This window comes from Pygocentrus nattereri, chromosome 28, assembly GCF_015220715.1.
Source record: "Pygocentrus nattereri isolate fPygNat1 chromosome 28, fPygNat1.pri, whole genome shotgun sequence".
NCBI lineage: Eukaryota > Metazoa > Chordata > Actinopteri > Characiformes > Serrasalmidae > Pygocentrus > Pygocentrus nattereri.
The window spans coordinates 15,568,550-15,589,121 of NC_051238.1; the positions used below are offsets into that span (position 1 = coordinate 15,568,550).

The 20,572-nt window shown below is 38.9% G+C and overlaps 1 protein-coding gene across 1 annotated transcript in view; it reads right to left on the reverse strand.

Moving 5' to 3' along the window:
• The window catches only part of rhocb (ras homolog family member Cb), a 40,377-nt gene that overhangs the window by 8,279 nt on the left and 11,526 nt on the right, over positions 1-20,572 (reverse strand). Inside the window, exon 2 of the mRNA XM_037535908.1 lies at positions 2,351-2,508. Coding sequence (XP_037391805.1) covers positions 2,351-2,506 — 156 coding nt within the window. The 5' untranslated portion in view covers positions 2,507-2,508. The remainder of the gene's footprint in view (positions 1-2,350; positions 2,509-20,572) is intronic.

A 20,572-nucleotide genomic window follows, 5' to 3' on the forward strand; every position in this document is an offset into this window, starting at 1 on the left:
TGGAACCTGATCACATTTGAAGCAGATGCCTATTGTGCATCCCTAATCAATACAATAAAAGACCTGACGATTTTCTATTAGTCTGAAACTCTGCTCACTTAAACAGGTTGTTGGACCCAATCTGTAAGCAGTCCCAACATTCAAGTCATCCACACTAAATGTTCTGCATATCTTTTTATTCATTTCATATAAAAAGGACAAACACATTAACAAGTCTGCAAAATAAAAACACTAATGTCTGATTAACATGCTGGTGCCCAGCATGAACAGTGTTAATTGAATTCTGTAGGTGTTTGTTGCATAAATGTGTCTTACATTTGTGTGATTATTACATAAATGCAAAACCCTGCCAGAATTTTAACATCATATCAGCATATACATTTAAAGGTTGCATCCTTAGAGATGCCCATTGAGCTACTCAACAGATAACAAGCAAGGGTCACTGTAAAAAAAAAAAAAAAAAAAAAAAAAAACTCAACCATACCTAGCCAGTCATAGCTGACTGACTGCTTGTGTGCAAGCCCTGTCCACCCACTCTTTAGAAACCCCATCTCTGCCCTACACTGTCTATTAAACATCAGTGGCCTGTAACTAGGCTTTTGAAATCTGATTACACAGTGCCCCCTTAGTATTGTATGTGTTTCTATACAACATGTACAACATCAGTGAGGCTAATGCTTATCATATTGTGCTGTCCCATGTCAGTGACCAACAAAACTAAACTGAACAAACCTGTTCAATAGACTCAGTCAGTGCAGTTATTGGAGCATGTTGACATTCATCTAATGGCTCTTACTGAGAGTGCAGGCTATTGAGAGAGGCCTTGGTTAACTCAAGTGAAGGCGAAAAGCAGCATTATTGCAGAACATACACCCCCACACACAGACACACAACTAATAAAGAGTAGCAGCTAATAAATGGTGTCATCTGAGGTTTACTGGACCAAGCCACGCTGATATACTATTGCACGCTATTATTTGTTTATATTCTTTACATTTTTTACTTTATATTCTTTACTGACCATGCACCGTGCATTAGTCAGACCACCCTTTCATTTATTTAATTTCCAGTCAAAATGCCAGTAAGTACAAGTTTATTTTGTACAAAAATGTAAAAATAAATAAATAAAAACAGAAAACATATAGCTAACTATAAATTAGACAGATGCCTCAAAAATCCCCCCCCAAATATATAGTGTCTTTACACCTTACTTTAACAGCAGCTTTTTGGGAGATTTGTGTTCAGTCTTTCAAAGAAGATATTTCTTCACATCTCCAAACTTCAGTCTTATAAGTTGGTTGCATTTTCTGCTTCTCCCGATCCATTTAAGCCCAATTTCAAATTTAGACAGTCCTCAGTCCATAAATCCTTTTTCCACAGCTCAGATATCCACTTTTGCCATTGTAGTGCAAATGTCCTTTTTTTGTCCATTTTCTTTTCTAAGTAATGACCTACTGGCATCTCCACATCCTTTCAGAACCATAGCACTGAGCTGTGTTCTCACAGTAGAAGGATGGACAGAAACACCTGTGAATTTTTCAGATCTAAAGCAAGAGTGGAGCTAGATTTTCTCCTCTCACTCCAAGACGAAAGTTTATGTTCTGTTTATCTAATGGTGAAAGCTGGTGGTCTACCAGGCCTTGCAGAGTAGTTAAGAGTCCCATTTTTTCTATATCCTTTAATAATTGTTTAGAACTCCAGTTTTAGACATTCCTGCTTTTTCACTTATTTTCCTTTCTCCTTCCTTATGCAAGTGGATTACCAATAAGTGCACTAGTGCATATATCCAATCTCCTCAGAAAAACATCTCAAAAAAGAACTAGTACTTAATTGGAAAAGGAAATGAAATGAATGAGGGGTGGTTTCTAACTTTTGCACAGTACTACTTAGTACTGTGCAAAAGTACCAATTACTGTTTACTGGTCCTTACAGCAGTATTTAGACACATACTTATAAATATGCAGAAAAGTACATCACATGGCTAACAACAGTAGGAATACCACCTTGAAGCCATTTTTTGTACTTTCACTACATTTGAGGCAAGTGAACATTAAAATTTTTGATCAAATCCCCACCACTGATTCATAAGGTTATCAACTCCATCTGACAGCAATAAAAAAAAAGGGATTTTTTGCGTTTTATTGTTTTGTCGAAGATCAGGTATGAACACTGCATCTCACTCTTATTTTTAACTCACGTACACTTTTTTTTATTAAAAGCACTAAACATCTCAATTTAAATTTTGCAAATCCAGGATTTAAAGAATTCCTGGAGTCCTTGTAGGTGGGAAATGCTAGTTGTGAAAGACAGGAGCTGTCTGAAGAAGACTGCCTTCTGACTCTTGACCAACCTGTTTCCCGTCCACTTCAATGTCCGCAATGTAGTTCTCAAACACGGTGGGCACGTAGACCTCAGGGAATTGATCTTTACTGAAGACAATAAGGAGACAAGTTTTCCCACAAGCTCCATCTCCCACGATCACCAGCTTCTTACGGATAGCTGCCATCGCTAAAGAGAGACAGAGAAAGGAAATAACTGTCAGATATGACACATCACTATTTGTGCATGGCATATTGTGTCGGTTAAAGCATGCAAGAGTAAAATCCAAAATCCAAACAACTAAACAGGTGTTAAGAGTGAGAGCTGACTCTAGACCTGGCTTCGTTCAGCAGGAGTGCATTTACTACTAGGTAACAGAGTGGGAGAAAAAAGTAAGAGAAAGAGAAAGAGATAGAGAGGTGGGCCTACTTCCACACACCCAACAGAAGGGAAATAACAGAGAGATTGAACACTATTTTGCTGCCCCACCCTCTTCCTTTTGTCTCTTCCTGCAGGGAGCACATGGAAAACAAGGACATAATGGCCTGGAAACGTCTCTGCCAGAACAGCATGGGAACACACACACACACACACACACACACACACACACACACACACACACACACACACACACACACGCATCCTTAAATAGAGCCGACTCCAGCAGCTGTCCGAGTTTTTGAAGGGATACAGACTTTCAGGACAATGTGGTCACTTTGACCAACATGCAAAGTAAACTTTGCATTTTGATTTTAGTTTTGACATGTATACTGCATTTCATGAAGAAAAGCCAAAGCCAAGTTTGTTTTCTTTTTTCCGTTAGCGTTTTCATTTCAGATTTGGCCGTGAAAAACCAGAATAACGACTAAAATTAAATGACAAATAGGTGTTTTCAATATATTTTTATTTTTGTCACAAACTGCTCGTTTTCATGTGAAAAATTAAATTGCAAATGAAGGCATTTCATTTCATTTTCAATTTTGGCAGGATATTTGCGCACCCTCCACCAAACTTTACATTTGGCACAATGCAGTCAGACAAGTAGCGTTCTCCTGGCAACTAAGAAACCCACACTCATCCACTGGATTGCCGGACGGAGAAGCGTTATTCATCACTCCAGGGAACATGTCTCCACTGCTCTAGAGCCCAGTGGAGGCGCTTTATACCTCTGCATTCGACGCTTTGCATTGCACTTGGTGATGTAAGGCTTGGATGCTGCTTCTCGGCCATGGAAACCCATTCCATGAAGCTCCCTACACACTGTTCTTGAGCTAATTTGAAGGCCACATGAAGTTTGGAGGTCTGTAGTGACTGACTCTGCAGAAAGTTGGCAACCTCTGTGCACTATGCGCCTCAGCATCCGCTGACCCTGCTCTGTCATTTTACGTAGCCTACCACTTCGTGGCTGAGTTGCTGTCATTCCCAATCACTTCCACTTTGTCATAATACCACTGACAGTTGACTGTGGAATATTTAGTAGTGAGGAAATTTCATGACTGGACTTCTAAGGTGGCATCTTATCACGGTACCATGCTGGAATTCACTGAGTTCCTGAGAGCGACCTACTCTTTCACACGTTTGTAGAAGCAATCTGCATGCCTAGGTGCTTGGTTTTATACACCTGAATTCAATTATTTGGCTGGGTGAGTGAATAATTTTGGAAATATAGTGTATGTCTACAATTATTTTCATTCAATGTTTCTCATAAGGCACTGCAATAAATCAAATCAAAATGGGCCTAACTGTGCTTTCATTGTTAAGTACTGAATGTGACTGTGTTGCTGGTACATTTTGTTCATTTTATATTTTGCCATATTGCCCACCTTTAGTATTCATTTCAGTGCAAAGACTTGCATGTCTAGCAGTTTAGGGTCAAGTGCAGATACAGTAAATGCTAAGTTAAAGGACACAGAATCTGTAGGGACATTTATAGTTAATCGACCTGCATCAGAAGGAAGGACGAGGGAGGAGGGGTAGTTTTCCAAACACAAAGAAACACATCAATCATGACTGCTGGAATGAGACCAGTTACCTCACACATATGTCTCAGCAGTTTTCCTCTAACCAATGCCGGCCAGAGTGGGTTTGCGGTCTAACTGCACATACCTATGAGCAATGCCACACACACACACACACACACACACACACACACACACACACACACACAAAAATCAATGAAGGACTCCCACAAGTGGACAATAATAGAGTGAGGGGAAGGAGACTGTGGGATGCTTTTCTGGGGGTCTGCCAAAGGTCGGTAAAGATCTATACCCCGCCACCCCCTGAACACACACACACACACACACACACACACACACACACACACACACACACACACACACACACGATCTATCAGCCAGCCTTAGCAGATTCTATGAGGTCCAATGCAGGACACAGAGGGTGATTAGATATAGATTAGAGCTGCTAACTGCCCAACACAGCACTCAGGTTTCACCATTACTCTTCAGTAAGTTACCCTCAGTACACACACGCTCAAACCAATCAAGAGAGGTCTTGGATACCCTTCAAGAACACCTAAGGCTCAAAGAGAGAGAGCAACTCAGGGAGTGAAGACTCAAAGCAGGTCAGAGCTGGGTGCGCGAGTGTGTTCCTGGTGATAGTGTCCCAGTTTCACACACATTCATCACACTGTCACTCTCATATGAGAAAGTCTTCAATTACACTCAGCTCTGCTCACTATAGCGGACCACTGACTTTTAAACCACCAGCAGAGGGTTTACTGCAGATTGAACACAAATGCTCTCCATTTGCAATTACTGCAACACAAATGAGAAACAAGCAGCTCATAAAACCTTTGGCTGCAGTCGGCCTTTCAGTTTGACCTTGTTTTTTTTTTTTTTTTAACTTCAGCCACTAGAAAAAGCATTAAAGGTTAGGTTGCTTCTGCTATTTCTTGCTTACTGTATATGACTATAATGCAACATATAGGTGGACATCCATTGTAAAAGCTTTTAAAATATCTTTGGAAAATACTGTGCATTTTCTAGCAGGATCTTCCTATGATTCCATCTCAATTGCTTTTAATAAGCCACACACGTTTTTCCACCTTCAAGCCTCAAAAGCAGCAACACAGAGAGGGAAGAGAGAATGAAATCACTTCTTGTTCTGACCACTCCCTTCCTGTGTCCAGTCATAGGTCTGAATAAGAACAAAATAGTTTACCTCTACCGCAGACACCCTAGAGTTGGATGGTATAATGGTAACAAGGTACAATGCAGTATATAAAAATTATGTTGGTATTTAAAAACAATGACTGTATTTTGTATTTCAAATAAAGCTGTGTCAAGCTGTTATAGCAGGCCTGAATGGCGGGGCACAAATCAGAGCCAGCAACAGCTTTAGCAAACCTATGCATGATAGCATCTCGGTGACAGCTAAAAGTTACACACACACACACACACACACACACACACACACACACACACACACACACACACACACACACACACACACACACACACACCACAGAGCACGTTTGATTTCAGCTTTCACTCCAACACTAGTCACTCACCTTTATGCTCAGGTATCCTTTATGCTGTAATTTCAGCATCAGTCAGTCGTAACAGAGCCTGTGCTGTGGTGTGTGGCACGTTTGGCCTGCTAACTAAGCTACTGTTAGCTTAATCTAAACACTACTGCCTCAAACTCTACAGAACATGTTCAATTACCGCTTTCTGTCAATCCAACACCAGTAACTTGACTTTTGCTCTTTGAGTATTAAATCTCCTAAACTCATGTCAGCAGAGCACCAGTTAGTCATGATTAAATCTGTACTGTGGTGTATGGCAATGTTTGGTCTGTAGCCTGCTCACTAAGCCAATGTTAAGTTACCATTCTGGTCCCTCATGCTGGGCTGATGTCCAATAGATTTCACATACATATCTGCCAATGCCCACATAGATATTTGTATAAAAACTGAACATTTAAGTGTAAAAAACTGAGCAAAAAAGTAAAAAATGAAACTAGGTCCAGCTGGATTAGAATTACAGAAAAATTTAACATTTATCTGTTGAGGGTTAAACATAGAACTTTTAGTGTAGTTGCCTATCACCTAAATATTCAGATTTTTTTGTAGTGTGTGTGTTAAAAAAATTATATTCAGGATATCTGAATATCTCTAAATATCTAATATTTAGGATCTGTCTAATGTAAACATCCGTCCTATGTATGATTCTGATATCATGCCTTCTCAATAAATAGTAATCTGTAATGCACAGATATTTGCATTTGACACCAACCTGAAACCTGTTTGAGGTTACACAAATTGCTTCAATGCTTTTTAACAGCTTGTTTCAACACTTTAAGAAAGAACATCTAAATCATAAGTAATCTGAAATGCTCCACTGAACGTGATTATGTCCTGCCACTCTCCTTGTCTGTACTAGAGAGCCTGCAGTGTAGGTTGTGTTTCTGCAGTATGTGTAACGTGGCAGCGACACGGAGGGACGCTGAGATAAAAAGTAGGCAGGCACAAAGGAAGCAGAACGCTGGCTGTAACTGGACCGACAGCCAAAATTATTCTGTCAGGATAAAGAATAGATCTTTTCATAAAGAATCACAGGGGAAGAAACTGCGGCAACAGAATGACCTCCAAATCGAAGCAGCAACATAATAAGAAATGAGGTCCACTAAACTGAATTTCCCCTATTTATAAAGATACACATTCTATTTTAAAAGAAGAGCTACATTAATACAGGACTATAATAAGTTCCCGTGAAAGATGCCAACAGGACAAAAGAGTTAAGCCTGATAAAGGCATACACATGGACTAAAACACTTGGCATAACATCACATGCAGATAACACCAGGCAAGGCAAATTTTTTTGTACAGACCCTTTAAAACACAGTAGTAATTCAAAGTGCTTTACAGAAACAAGAAAAGCATTATATAATAACAGCTTATAACATTCCTGAGCTCGCATCTTAGAAAGGCTATTGCAAGAATAGACATAAGTCATAAGACATAAGAAATGCAATTATAATTGGTGCTCTTCCTAACTTAGGGTGCTGGAAATGACCCAAGAGCTACTGCTTTGACCCAATGAAGAGCATCTGGGAATGAACAAAATCCTAATTCGAAGTAATACCAACCGCTAAGTTGTTCTATCAATCCTCGGAATACCTGTGTTAGCAAACTTTTAAAAACTTTCAAAGAGTTGACAATGCTTAGAAGATGATTTAGAAACATTTAAATTCAGGAGCTAAAAATAAAAAATAAGGAATGAACAAATAAAATAAGGGAGGTAAACAGTGAAAATAAGGGAGCAAATCTCACATCGTAAGATCTAGCATCTTAGCTTTTACAAAAATAGTTACAAAAAAAAAAAAAAGAGAGAGAAAAGGAATTAAACAAAAAGGGTTACTGCAAAGGAACCTCTGGTTTCAGACATCAGACAAAACAGCTTCGGGTCTAAGGAAAACACCAGGTTAAAAACAGCAGGCTAAGCAGCCACAGACAAAAGACCTCACGTAAAGCAAGTAATCCGCTATAAGGCCTGTCACAACTGTTACATAACTGTCTAATTATAATTGTTTGAGCTTGTATTTTTTTCCCTACAGTTTCACAATCATATGTTTATGTCGCAACAAACAAATGTGAATTGGATGCTTTTTCCGTCAGTTGGTTTGAGGCAAATACACATGGATAAAAGAAAGCAGGAACACACTGATGGAAAATATCAAGTGTCTTAAGTGCAATTAATGGTCAGCTAGAACTTCATAACCCTGACAGATGTAATTACCCAAATAAGAAAATTCTGTTACTGTCACAATTAGTACAACATACAACTTTAAAGGGTCCTGAAATGGCATGTTTTGGCTGAACTGACGTGACATTTGATTAATAGCAAGGACAGAAGTAAGTTTTGAACTACGTTTATTACTGAACATTTAAGATTTGTGTGCACTTGCATCCAATATTAGACAGGAGCTTTACAAGTCAGAAGACAGTCAACAGCTCCAATAATGAGTAAATCTACCTAAGCTTTGAAGAGTTTGACTTCACTGAGCCACACATGCACATGCATGTTGCAACAGTGTCTGCATGAGAGCCAGTCTGTCCACATGCCATATCGTGATACACAGATTATTCTTCAGCACACTGAACAGATCCAGTGTCAGCACTTAGCTCATTTTATCATGAAACAGCTATCAAGTGTTCTCTTATGCTTGTGTGTAGGAGTTGCAGTGTGGTTTGGGACAGGGCCAGTTGACTGCACATTCGGGACAAGCCCAGGGCTCTAGGCTCACCCTGTGAAGCAAAACAACACACTTCCTGATCCAGGGAGGGGTGCTTGGCAGAGCGCGTGCCTACAAGGGCTTCCACACAGGAACAACAGAAGGGCTGGGCTCAAATCTGCTTCTACTCTTCCAAGACACACAGCCCAGTCTGCAGCCAAAGCCTAGAGATCCTACTGACACAATCACTGAGATTCTCCTTAGAGAGTTAAGCAGTGAACAGACATGATCAGGCCGCAAAAGAAAGTAATAAGAAGTGCATGAGAAAGATGGAGTTTCATTACCACTGTGATAACTGGCTGGAACTTGATTATGGAAAATAAATGGAAATTAGATTACATTAATGAAGGGATTTGGTAGCTGTGTTTTACACCAGGGATTATGGCTAAATTCGCCCAGTCATGGTAGTTCTCAGGCCACGGCTGCAGCTCAAACAGAAAACTGACACAGGTGGCCGAAAGTCATGTTCATTGTCCACCCCTGAGAAAGCTTGACCTCAGTGCAAGTGATGGTGTGACACTGCATGATGAAGCAGCAATGAGAAGACTTGCTTTAAACTCCTACAGATGTCCCTGATGTGCTTGAGTCATAAGTGAGACCACTGAAATTGTTGTGCCTAATCTGATTTTAATGGGGCTAAAAATTCCAATAACTGACAGCATCAGCGTATACAAATTTATTCTTTTATTTTAATTTCAGATTCTAAAGTTTGTTAAAAAGTTGTTTACTGACCGATATGACTGTCAGCTCAAGGACAAGTCTTTAAAGTAAAATCTATAAAAAAAATAAATAAATAAGCATATAATATCCTGTGGACAAGTCACATGTTTTCATGATTACTCTGGCAGCTAACATAGGTACTTGCATCTCAGCCAGATGTGCACAGCAGACAAAAGCAACACATCATAGCTCACCCAGTAAAATTCATCCCTTCAAGTGGGAATACGTTTGTTTCCTCTTGGACCTGTACAGGTCAGTGTCTGCCATTGGACGAACTCTTTTCACAGGTTTAAGGCACTTGGACTACGTTCAGACTACAGGTAAATCAGATCAGACGAGCAAATCTGATCAGATCAGACTTGTGTCCAGAAACCACCAGCCTACCTTCATGGGGTGCTGTGATAACGTAGGCGTCATTAACTTCATAGCTACGGATTTCAAACGAGGATGCACGAGAGATCTTTGGCACTCTTCTTGAATACCAGCATTTCTGTCACTCTAGATTTGACTTGTCGTTGTTTGTCACATTGCAAGTGATAAAAAGATACTTTGCGATCCAATATGAGTGGCCAGATTGGCCAGACAGAGATGCATCTGTAAAATGCAATACCTGAAGTGAAGCCCTCAGGTCTGATGAAGATATAAACTTTATAAACATTATGCATGCACATATACTACTCTGCTAAGAAACCTACACCCAATTTTACCTGTCTGATAATTGACCAGTTCAGCCTGTGTTGTCATCATAGTTAAACAGGGGATGACTATATTTGGCATCCCAGGGGCAGAACCATATAAGGTTTCTTCCTGTGGTTAAGAGATCACAAGACTGAATTTTTATCAATGCCAAAACCAAACGAAGTTCCTGCTTATCGGTCAGCTCTGTTAAAACTGTGGGTCATCAATATCAGATATCTCTGTACCATGAAAGTGCTGGGACTATATGTCTCCAGACAGAGGCAGCAAAAGTGCTTAAATCTAAGCAGTTGAAGCAGCAGCAGACATCTATCAAAAGAGTCCTTCAGTTTATTGCATTTGCTTTGCAGAACCTACAGCACTAGCCAATTTGTCAGGCTCTGTCCACACACACAGACATTGGTCTTGTCCCGGCCTTCCATCAACATGAATTTATGTGGACATTCATGGCACTGAAAACTGCATTTTTTTTTTTGACAATGTGCTCTAGACTGAAGTGTGTTTTCAGTTTTTGGTGTGGATAGGTAATCACTAACATCACTGCGTCAACGTGCACACTGCTGTTTTTTTCTTAATATTTTAAACACGGCATGTTTTCTATACAGTCATGCCATCTCTGCAACTTCATGCTCCATATTTTACACAATGTACAGGCTCATAAGGTTCTTAAAGTAGTTGAGAGGAAATTTCATGACAAGCTCATTTTGTGCCTTTTCAGAAATATCTAGATGAGGGCTTAAACAGTTGCAAAGGTCTGTTATCTATGTGAATGCAAAATGATTGCCTTTTAGAAACTGGACACATATTAGAACATATTAGGTTAGGACTGACATCACAAAGGCCACCTTGCCCTGTTTACCCTTTTCGCTGTCAACTTCGTTCTCTATTTCCCCCAAACACACATGGCTGGGTGTATAGAAAACTGAAAATGTCTTCAATGAAGAGCTGTCACTGTCCAGGGGCAACAGATTTGTGAGTGAGAGATGTAGACACTCATGAGAGGCTGTCTGCTACAGGCTCTGAAGGACATGTTGTTAATATTTGATGTCTGCAGGAAGAGCAGAGCTCAGCGAGATGGACAAGCAGGGTTGTGACAGCCTTGCCTAAATCTTCACACACTCAGAATTCCAGACACCAAAATCCAGCCAACTGCGAAATGACTTTCTCTACTCCTTTTCCTAAAGGCAGACGCTGGAGTGGCATGCTCAGGTTAACAACCATCCAAGTCAAGCTAGATCAACACTTCATCAAGATCCATGACATAGAATATATGCCCCAAGATACCAAGAAAACTAATTTTAGCACTTTGGCAGGCTCTATCTGCTATGCCAGCTTGCTGAATGATCCAAGGAACCAAGATGTATCTTCTTAATCTGAAAACCTGTGTTGAACATCAATTAAGTATAACCTTCTGGAGGCAATTAGAAGTATTTAATGAGCTTTAAGTATTTATTTAATGAGTTCATCAATTTTGAACTAATCTTTCGGCTCAGCTGAGGTAAAGACAGGGATTCATCAGGGATTCGCAGAGAGGCATAGCAATAGCAAATATTAAGGGTCCACCTATACTTATTTAAATTTGGGTTTAAGCTGATTTAGTAAATATCCTACCAAAAGATCCTTGACTTTTTAATTCTGTTTATGCTGGAATGGGAAAATTCGAACAAGTTCGACTTCAGCTTCGTAGTTATAATTACTATAGTTACTAATAGTATTTTGATGAGGTGATTTAAACTATCAAAATATCCTACTTAAGAGTTTTATGTAGTGAACTACCTATAAACATTTGCAACGGTAGAACATTGACAAGATAGCACAACACCAAGAGACTGCACTGAGGACACAGGTGCTTTGTAAAGCACACAGATAAATAGCATTTCGCACTTGTGTTTCATGAAGTTGCTGCTGTTACCGATTTTACGTGCAGTTCCTGCTTTACATATATTGTACTTCACAGCACTTCCTTTAATTTAGTAAAGAGAGCCCAGGCTTTTGAACATCTTACCCTTGCAGCAATGACAGAGCACAAAATGACGCTCAGCATTCAAATTGGTTAAATTCCAGCTTTGTCGAAAATTAACATAACAAATACCAATAGCAGCACTGCTTATCAGTTTAGCTTATCGATATTTTGGTACTGACCAATCAGGAACAGGTACAGTAACAATTTAGTACCGGTTCTACATGCCCGTCTTCATTTCTGACACGCGCTTAACTCCTTCGGCCAGCAATTATAGTTTGTTCAATCAGTAATAAACACATCAGTTCACTGTTCTCCTACTGAGCAAATTAAAAATAATTATAACAGTAGCTTGTTGGCTATAGTTTGAACTACCAGAGCAAAAACATGTTAATACTTGTATGTAACTGACATAATTACATAGACTTGTGTACATGTCAAAAAAGATGAGGGGAAAAAAAAAAAAAAAAAAAAAGTAAGATTCACAGTCCTCACTCCCCCTCAGCAGCAAACTATATTTATAATCTGTGTAAAATGCAGTCAGTGTGCCATTTTTTTTAAGTGACCCTTGGTTATTTTACTAAGTACAGGGAGTCGTTTCAAAATTGTCCATATTAATTATGCTACAGATGTGGCAGATGGAAATTAGGCTTAAAAAAAAAAAAAAAAAAAAAAAAAAAAAAAAATCACTGAGGTATTTCTTTAATCAGAACCAGAAATGAGACACAAAACTAGGATAGCGTTGCAGGGCAAGCACATTTGCTCGATCTAATTTAATCAAGGCCAAGGTACAGATCGGCAATATTGTTGCACTACATTATTAAGTATATTAAATTTAACCAGGACAAATGCTTCTTTAGGGAGATTCTGCAGAACTATCTAGCTGCTGTTAGTGCTCTTAATCTGTCACCAAATGAGAAGTGTGATCTTATTCACAAGGTGGAAACGAGCATCGGGGAGAGAAGGCACAATGCCATTGTTCTTAGTTTAGTGTTTGGACTAAATGAATTTAGCTTGCAGCTCTGGAAGCAGCCTGAGATAGCAGCTGCTGATTTAGTATTTCAGGCACTAGAGAAAATTCAATCAGGGGTCGCTTCTCTCATCACCTCCTGCATCACACTTCTGTTCTTGCTGTTGGAGGAAAACTCCAGGGCCAATATGGGAAAGTAGAGGAGGTGGGGAGGGGGGCACATCAGAAAGTTTAATACAATTTTGTACTTCATCATGGCAGTCCACCAGCAATCACACAATGCTTGCTTGCAGTTCACTGATAAACAGCAGTGCACCATTTTCTTCAGAAGGAGCCCACGACACAGAATAAACACAGAAGTGACAACCACACAAAGTAGAGGCGCTTGTTGGTATAAATGGCCCCTCCCTATAGAACTGGTATGTTTTCTCATGGAAAGCTTGGAGACAGATCACATGCCATGACTGTATCAATGCAATGTATCAATAGCACAAGGCCCCTTAATTACCATGTTTCACTTCTGCAGGAAGAGCAGTAATGGGAGAATAGTGGAAGAAGTTCTTACTCCTCTGTCAGTGAGGATCATCAACTAAAATCATGTTGATCACATAAAAAAAAAAAAAAAGGACAACACAGACAAGGACTAACTGTATCACTCTAGTCCTGAGACAAGTCACTCAAAGCTCAACTGTGAGAAATTTCCGCAACGAACCTGGCACTGACTTTTCTCATATTTTGGTAACATTGCCATGTTAGGATTCAAAGATTACAAAAAGTAACATGAAACTGGCTGGCTACAGAAAAGAAAAACCATCAGTCTGAAGTTGTGTTAAGCACAAAAAAAAGTAAATCTACACATTAGTGTTGTCTTAAACCAGTTTTTTGCTTCCTGATACAATCAGAGTACCTTAAATTTTAAGTAATGGATGATGACCCAAAGATCAGATCGGTATCAGCTATCATTCAACCCCAGAAGTTAAGTAAGACACGCTACAGACTTTTAGACAGTTATCTTCTGAAAAACATACCTCACCACTGCAATCGTGTAGGTTATCTGTTTATGGCACATCTTTGAAAGGGTGTAAATAAAGCACATAAAGGAAACAAAAGACCGAAACTGGGAGCAGGTTCAGATCAGGCTTAGGCTCTGATCCTGATCCACTTTATCACACAGATACATCACTAGGGACATGTTTACTCAAATAGAGCAAAAGCATGGTATTCAGACACTGTGAGTCACATAACTTTTACACTCCACTTATTTGATATACCACACACACACACACACACACACACACACACACACACACACACACACACACACACACACACACACACACTTTGAAGTGAAACATACCTCAATGTGAAATTGATGAGCAAACTCAGCAGCTAACTGACCTGAACACATGTTCCACAACTGACGGGCTACATATCTACAGCTATCTATATGCCGACAAGGGTCTTCTAATGCTGTACTCATGAAAGTGGACCATTACAATTTTATTACACACTTTTATAAGGCTTCTTTTATGGGCTGTGTGCCTTTGTTTATTTTGCGTGGAAATTGCTCAGGAGTAAACTAAAACCCGCTTTGCTATATTTCAAGCTGCACTCAGATAAGGATTCGGGAAGTACATGGTCCTACATTGCTGTAAAGAATAAAATAACTGTAAAACCTAGTTAATAATAAATAATTTTACTTTTTGGATAGCAATACACAGTTTCTTGGTTTCCACTGTAAAGATGATCTAGTTTCTCATAAGAACAATTTGCATATAAAAAATTCAGAGCCAGTTAAATATTTTGTTTACTTTTGTTGCATGACAAGGACGTGGGACATGGGATTATTTGTCAAAATGTCAGCATTGTTCTTTAAGCAGTGTGTGTGTTTGTGTGTGATCCATAACAGTAAGCAATTCATCGAGAAGAGTGTGTGGGTCTCTCAGAGATGTGGAACACAACAAGAGACAAACATTCAGTTCCCAGACAAAGCAGAGCCTCTCTACAGAGAGTGATGAGGTCATGGTAAAAGAACTTACTCTGTCATTCTGATGTGCTCACTTCTCAAACTTCACTGAAAACACTGCTTACCCATGATCATTCAGAAACAGGGACACCTCACTTGTACGAGAAAAGAGGTCACAGTCCTGTATTCTTCGAATGTGGACTTATGCACTGTACCAAATTAACTCAATCTTTTTCATTTCTCTCAACAGTTTCTCAAGAAAATGTAGAGCTCAAGAAACAGAAAAGGATTCATACAATGGTTTAAAGGGACTACAAATGCTTCAAGACTTCCTGAGAGAATTCTTGAGGGCACACTTTATTTTATTTTTACTAAACTGATCACAAGCTACCGCGACCCTGACGGAGAGGCGGCTTAGAAAATGGATGGATGGATGGATGGATGGATGGATGGATGATCACAAGCTAATGCCATTAGCCATTTGGCTACTTGGCTTCCTTCTGCATTTCCATGATGGATGCTAGGAATATGATGCTGTAATCATACACACATAAGGGTTCCTTGGTAAAGAAAATAGTTCTATATAGAACCATGAACACTCTGCATGCGTAAAGCATTTGTTGCATCATGAAAGGGCTCTTTAGATTGATGGAGAATGTCTTATTTGGTTCTGTATATAGAGAACCTTTCTGAAAAGGGTTCTTGACATCATAACAACATAAGAACCTTTTTGGTGCATTACAGAAGCCTTTTCAAAAAGGTTCACACATACAGCACATTCTCCGTTAATCTGAAGAACCATGAAGCAATGCAAATAATCCTTTAAATCATACAAAAGGTTCTTCGAGTGTTCGTGGTTCTACAACCCCAATTCCAATGAAGTTGGGATGCTGTGTAAAACATGAATAAAAACAGAATACGATGGGCATCAAATTCAAAAGGAGTGAATATTTGCAAAAAACAAAAAAAAGTGTATCCGTTTGAACATTAAATATCTTGTCTTTGTAGTGTATTCAATTGAATATAGGTTGAAAAGGATTTGCAAATCATGGTATTCAGTTTTTATTTATGTTTTATACAACGTCCCAACTTCACTGGAACTGGGGTTGTATACAGAACCATTTCCTTTACTAATGAACCCTTGAAGAATTTTTAAGTGTAACATACCTTTGCAAGCTATTTGTAGCAACAAAAGTATCTGTCTGACAAGCATGATGACAAACTAAGATGTAGAGTCAGCAGGTTAGATACACAGCTAGCCAAATATCATACCTTACTGCATCGGTTTTTCTCTGACTGAAAGGATGTTAACATCCTTTTCTGTAGCTGTTCACCACTTTTTCGACTTGTGTTTCAGGAAAACAGAGAACCAGTTAAACATTCATCTCTTCCTATTTTTTATGGGTACGCTGCACCCTGAAAGCATTCTCAAACTTAATTACGTCCTTTATGAGGAACAAAACAAGTTATCTGTTCTATGCTAATGCTAACTAGCAACAAGAATGAATCAATTAGCCTTCAGTTCCATGGTCAGCAGTTAGGATTTGTTAAGTGCCTAGGATTTACAAAGGTTGTAAGACATATTCGAGTAACGCATACTGGGTATTGCAACGAGTGAACACTGAACGGCGTAAACACGACAAGGATACAAAATCATGAAGTATTCCAAAACGATGAGGCTGAAAGATGCAATGCTGTACTAAATAATACCATGCAACTTGAACAATAACATTAAACTCTAGTTTTATGCCAGAATTCATATTTAAGGTACTTAAGGTCAACTTTCTTGCCCAAACCTGGATAATGGTTACACAAACTAAAATAAAAGGTTAAAGGTTAGATCACAAAAGCAGCTATCCAATAAGTAAAAACAAAACGATTTAATTGTCTCAATATAGCAACATTAAGAAAAAAAAAGTATTTTTCAATTACAGCTGCCACTAAACCACATGACTAAACTAAGGCAAAACATCTAGGATGTCTGGAAGGGGACCAATAATTGGTAAACCTTTTTATATTTTTACACATTTCACAGAGTATAAAGCCTTATAGATCTTCTTAGACTTAGCTTTTTAAATCCTGTTTAAAGCCTTAAAGTTGTGCTCTTCAGGAGTATAATTTCTAACCAGATTCCAACACATTTGAAACACTCCGAAATACATTACATTCATGAGTACAGACATATGTTGTTGGGAGAGGGCTTTACACATGCAGGAATCAATGCTACTTTATGATAAATTTCCACCAGTGAGGTCTCCAAATCCACAGCCCCCCAAAACTGACAGTGTAGCTTTAACTGAATAACAGCAAACTCAATGGAGCCTTTTAAATATTTCAATATTTTATTAGTTTTAATCCATGTTTAGGTTAAGTGATCTGTTTTATTAAAGTACATGGAACAACCCAAATTTCCAGTTTAATTAAACATATAAACAGCACATGTTCATATTCTAGCTAAATGTGACTGATAAAACCAGAGCCACAAGCACAATGAAACTGCACTTGTATCAAGAAGCGAATGAAGTGAACAAAATGTCTAAGAAACAATGGCCAAAGAAAAGAGCCTGCTCACAGCCCTAGCTGTCGGCCCATAATCATTTACAGGAGAAAGTGCTCCTGACCCCTGCGTGACAGTGCTGCTGTTTACTGCAGGGTGTGCCATAAAGATACTGCTTATTAAATGTAATAAAATAAAACAGCAGGGCAGTTCTATAAGCAGCTTCTTGTGTGTGTGTGTGTGGTTTGCAGATCAGTATTTTAAGGTCTGACATCACCACTGTTACAAATAAGCCATAAACACCACAGCCCTTCTTAAGCACAGGTCCATTTTTAAAGTATTCAACTGATGAACGGCCCAAAGACCAGACATCATTTCAGCTCTGATAATTTTAGCTATTTTCCTGGCATTTTAGTGCATGAAGATCACATTCCTCCTGGTTACTATGAATGTGCAAAAGCACTCAGGAGAGAAATTAAGTATTCGCTCCAATCAGTCGTTAAGGCTGAGCTACACTGCACTCCTATCAGCGCTAATCATGTCACACTGACCTGAAGACAACAGATAGGCTTCAGAACTCTGTTCAAACTCCCTCTCCTTCCATGGCATGCTCTAATGCCACTGTTTACTGCGGGTATTAATATTGTTTGATTTATTCCTTTCAGATTCTTAGCAGACCGTGCTGCCACAATAAATCCTTGCTGTTGTCTGTTGTACCTGGTCTGTTGTATGTTTACAATCACCATGGAAAATGATTGTGTAAACATGAGCTTTGTGTTTGTGCTTGGCGATAGGGCGATGTAATCGGATGTTGTCGATGATGGACAAGTAACCTGATGGCGATTTATAAAAGGCTATAATCGCTGCCTTGGTAGAAGAACTGAAATAATTTGTTCAGAGTATTTTAGGCAGCTTGAGAACACGGCAGTAATCAGTTTCACAGTGAGAGAAAGAGGAAGAGAGAGGTTTGTTACAAAACTGCTGTGTGGTGTAACAGTAGCTTTACTGCAGATTCCCCTCAATTTACTTTGTGTGAATGAAATCAAAAAACGAATGCTGATGTGCTTTCGAATAGCTTGCCTCAATGTGACTCACTGCAGAAATATAACAAGAGCTAAAATAACAAAGTTAGCATAGAGCAGCTAGGAGTAAAGTTAGCACACAGGTCGATGTGAAACTGAAGAGGAAGAAAGTAATGAGCACACGTGCTTGCAGTAACGTTTATTAGAATTACAGATTATTATGGATTATTCAGTAATATTTTATTAAAGATTTTCATCAAAACAGTTTCATCAAAACAAAAAAAAAAAAAAAAAGAACAGACTAAAATAGAAAAGAAGCAGATCAAAGCCACTACAGACTGCATGTATTTTTAAATGTTTTTTTTTTTTGGATGTCGTATCAACATATTAATCATTGATAATTATGTTTTGTCTTTTAAACCAGAAAATATAGTGCAAGTTACTTTTAGATAGACCTAGTAGGGGTGTAAATCATACTGGTATCAGAAGAGAATTTTATATTTTAATATATATTGGCATCGGACATAAGTTTAGATTTTAACAACATTTTAATCTGATATTTGAGGAGGATCTATGCTAATTCAGGAGAATCTAAACCCGATTTCTATATTATGTAAATGTTTATGTATTGGCTTCGTTATCAGTGTCAGCAGATATGCCAATGCAAAATAACAATCAGCATCAGCCCACGATTCCCTTTCATTCAAAAATTCATACAGAAGGGTAAAAGAGACACAGCAAGCCTATTTTTGCTAATCTTGACAACAGTCTGAAGGTATATTTTGGTTTAAAAACTTTCCAAAATCTCTGCGGTTAAATAGCCATTTTGCCCTGTTTTTGTACACCCCTAAAACAGTAATACCATTTCCTTGTCCAAACTGGTGCACCTTAAGTTTGAATCCCAGTCTGAAGTCTTGAATAAAAAAACAAGGAAAGACAAAAATAGACTTCCATCAGCAGCTGAAGGCGACTTGTATGAACAACTCTCCGGAATTACAGGAGTTGGGGGCAGGCCTGTGTAACTACAGGCTGTGGAATGTTGTCGGCTGATGTACAGATATGTCGGCTTGCAGGACAGCAAGTCTGGAATGGTTTAGTGCTGCCGTAATGCCACCGTTCATACAGTATGAGAGTGTGCAAGTGGGCACGTGTCTTAGTTAGACTGAGGAAAGGTTGGATAAGATAGGGGTTAGACGTTTGTTGGACTACTTTTTGAAAATGTAGTAAAGTATTTCTTAGTTGAAAACACAACTCACTTCATACAACCATACCAGACAGCGATCACAGAGTAAACTCTAGGTAGCCCGTTGTACTTTGTTATGTCTTGACCTTCAAGAATGAAGCTCTAAATGTCATAATATGCCTTTTTGTATGGGTTCTGATGACCTACAGTACTATGCAAACATTAGAGACCACAATTCATTGAGTTCATTGAGATTTGCAGTCAAAATGGCAATTAAGTATATTTAACAGGTACTGCTTATATATTTAACAAGTACTCCTTGTCTAATGGGGATGTTTTACTTATTTTCCTTAGACTTTACCTTCCTTATTTGAGTTGATCATCTTAAATATCTCCAAAAATATCAATAACTTATAGTTAAATGTTAATTCTAAAGTGATTGGAAATAAAATAAATGAACGGTGGACACAGTACTGTATGTTCTGGCCCCAATATGGGAACAAAAAGTACTGAGTCTGCCGGCTTTGCCTTGAGCTTGCTCAATGAGATGTGGAATTCTGAAGACATGGTTAAGAAAGTGTTTTCTATACATAATCATACCGTTTACCTAGTCCATATGACTTTCACATTGGTCTAATACAGTTCAAATACATACTGGAAGAGGGAAAGTAAATGTAAACGTGTGTGTGTGTGTGTGTGTAAGTGTGTGTGTGTAAGTGTGTGTGTGTGTGTGTGTGTGTGTGTGTGTGTGTGTGTGTGTGTGTGTGTGTGTGTGTGTGTGTGTGTGATTTGGGGGAAGGGGTTGTAAGCTGAAAGGAATGTCTCTCTAGACTTGGCTCACCACAACCCACCCAGGAAACCGCATACACCACAGCTCACTTCCACAGTTCTCCATTTCCCCCTCTGATCTCCTTACTATACTGGTACCATCATAAGCTGGGTAAATGAAAAGTAATCAACATGCACAGAGCCAACTACGCA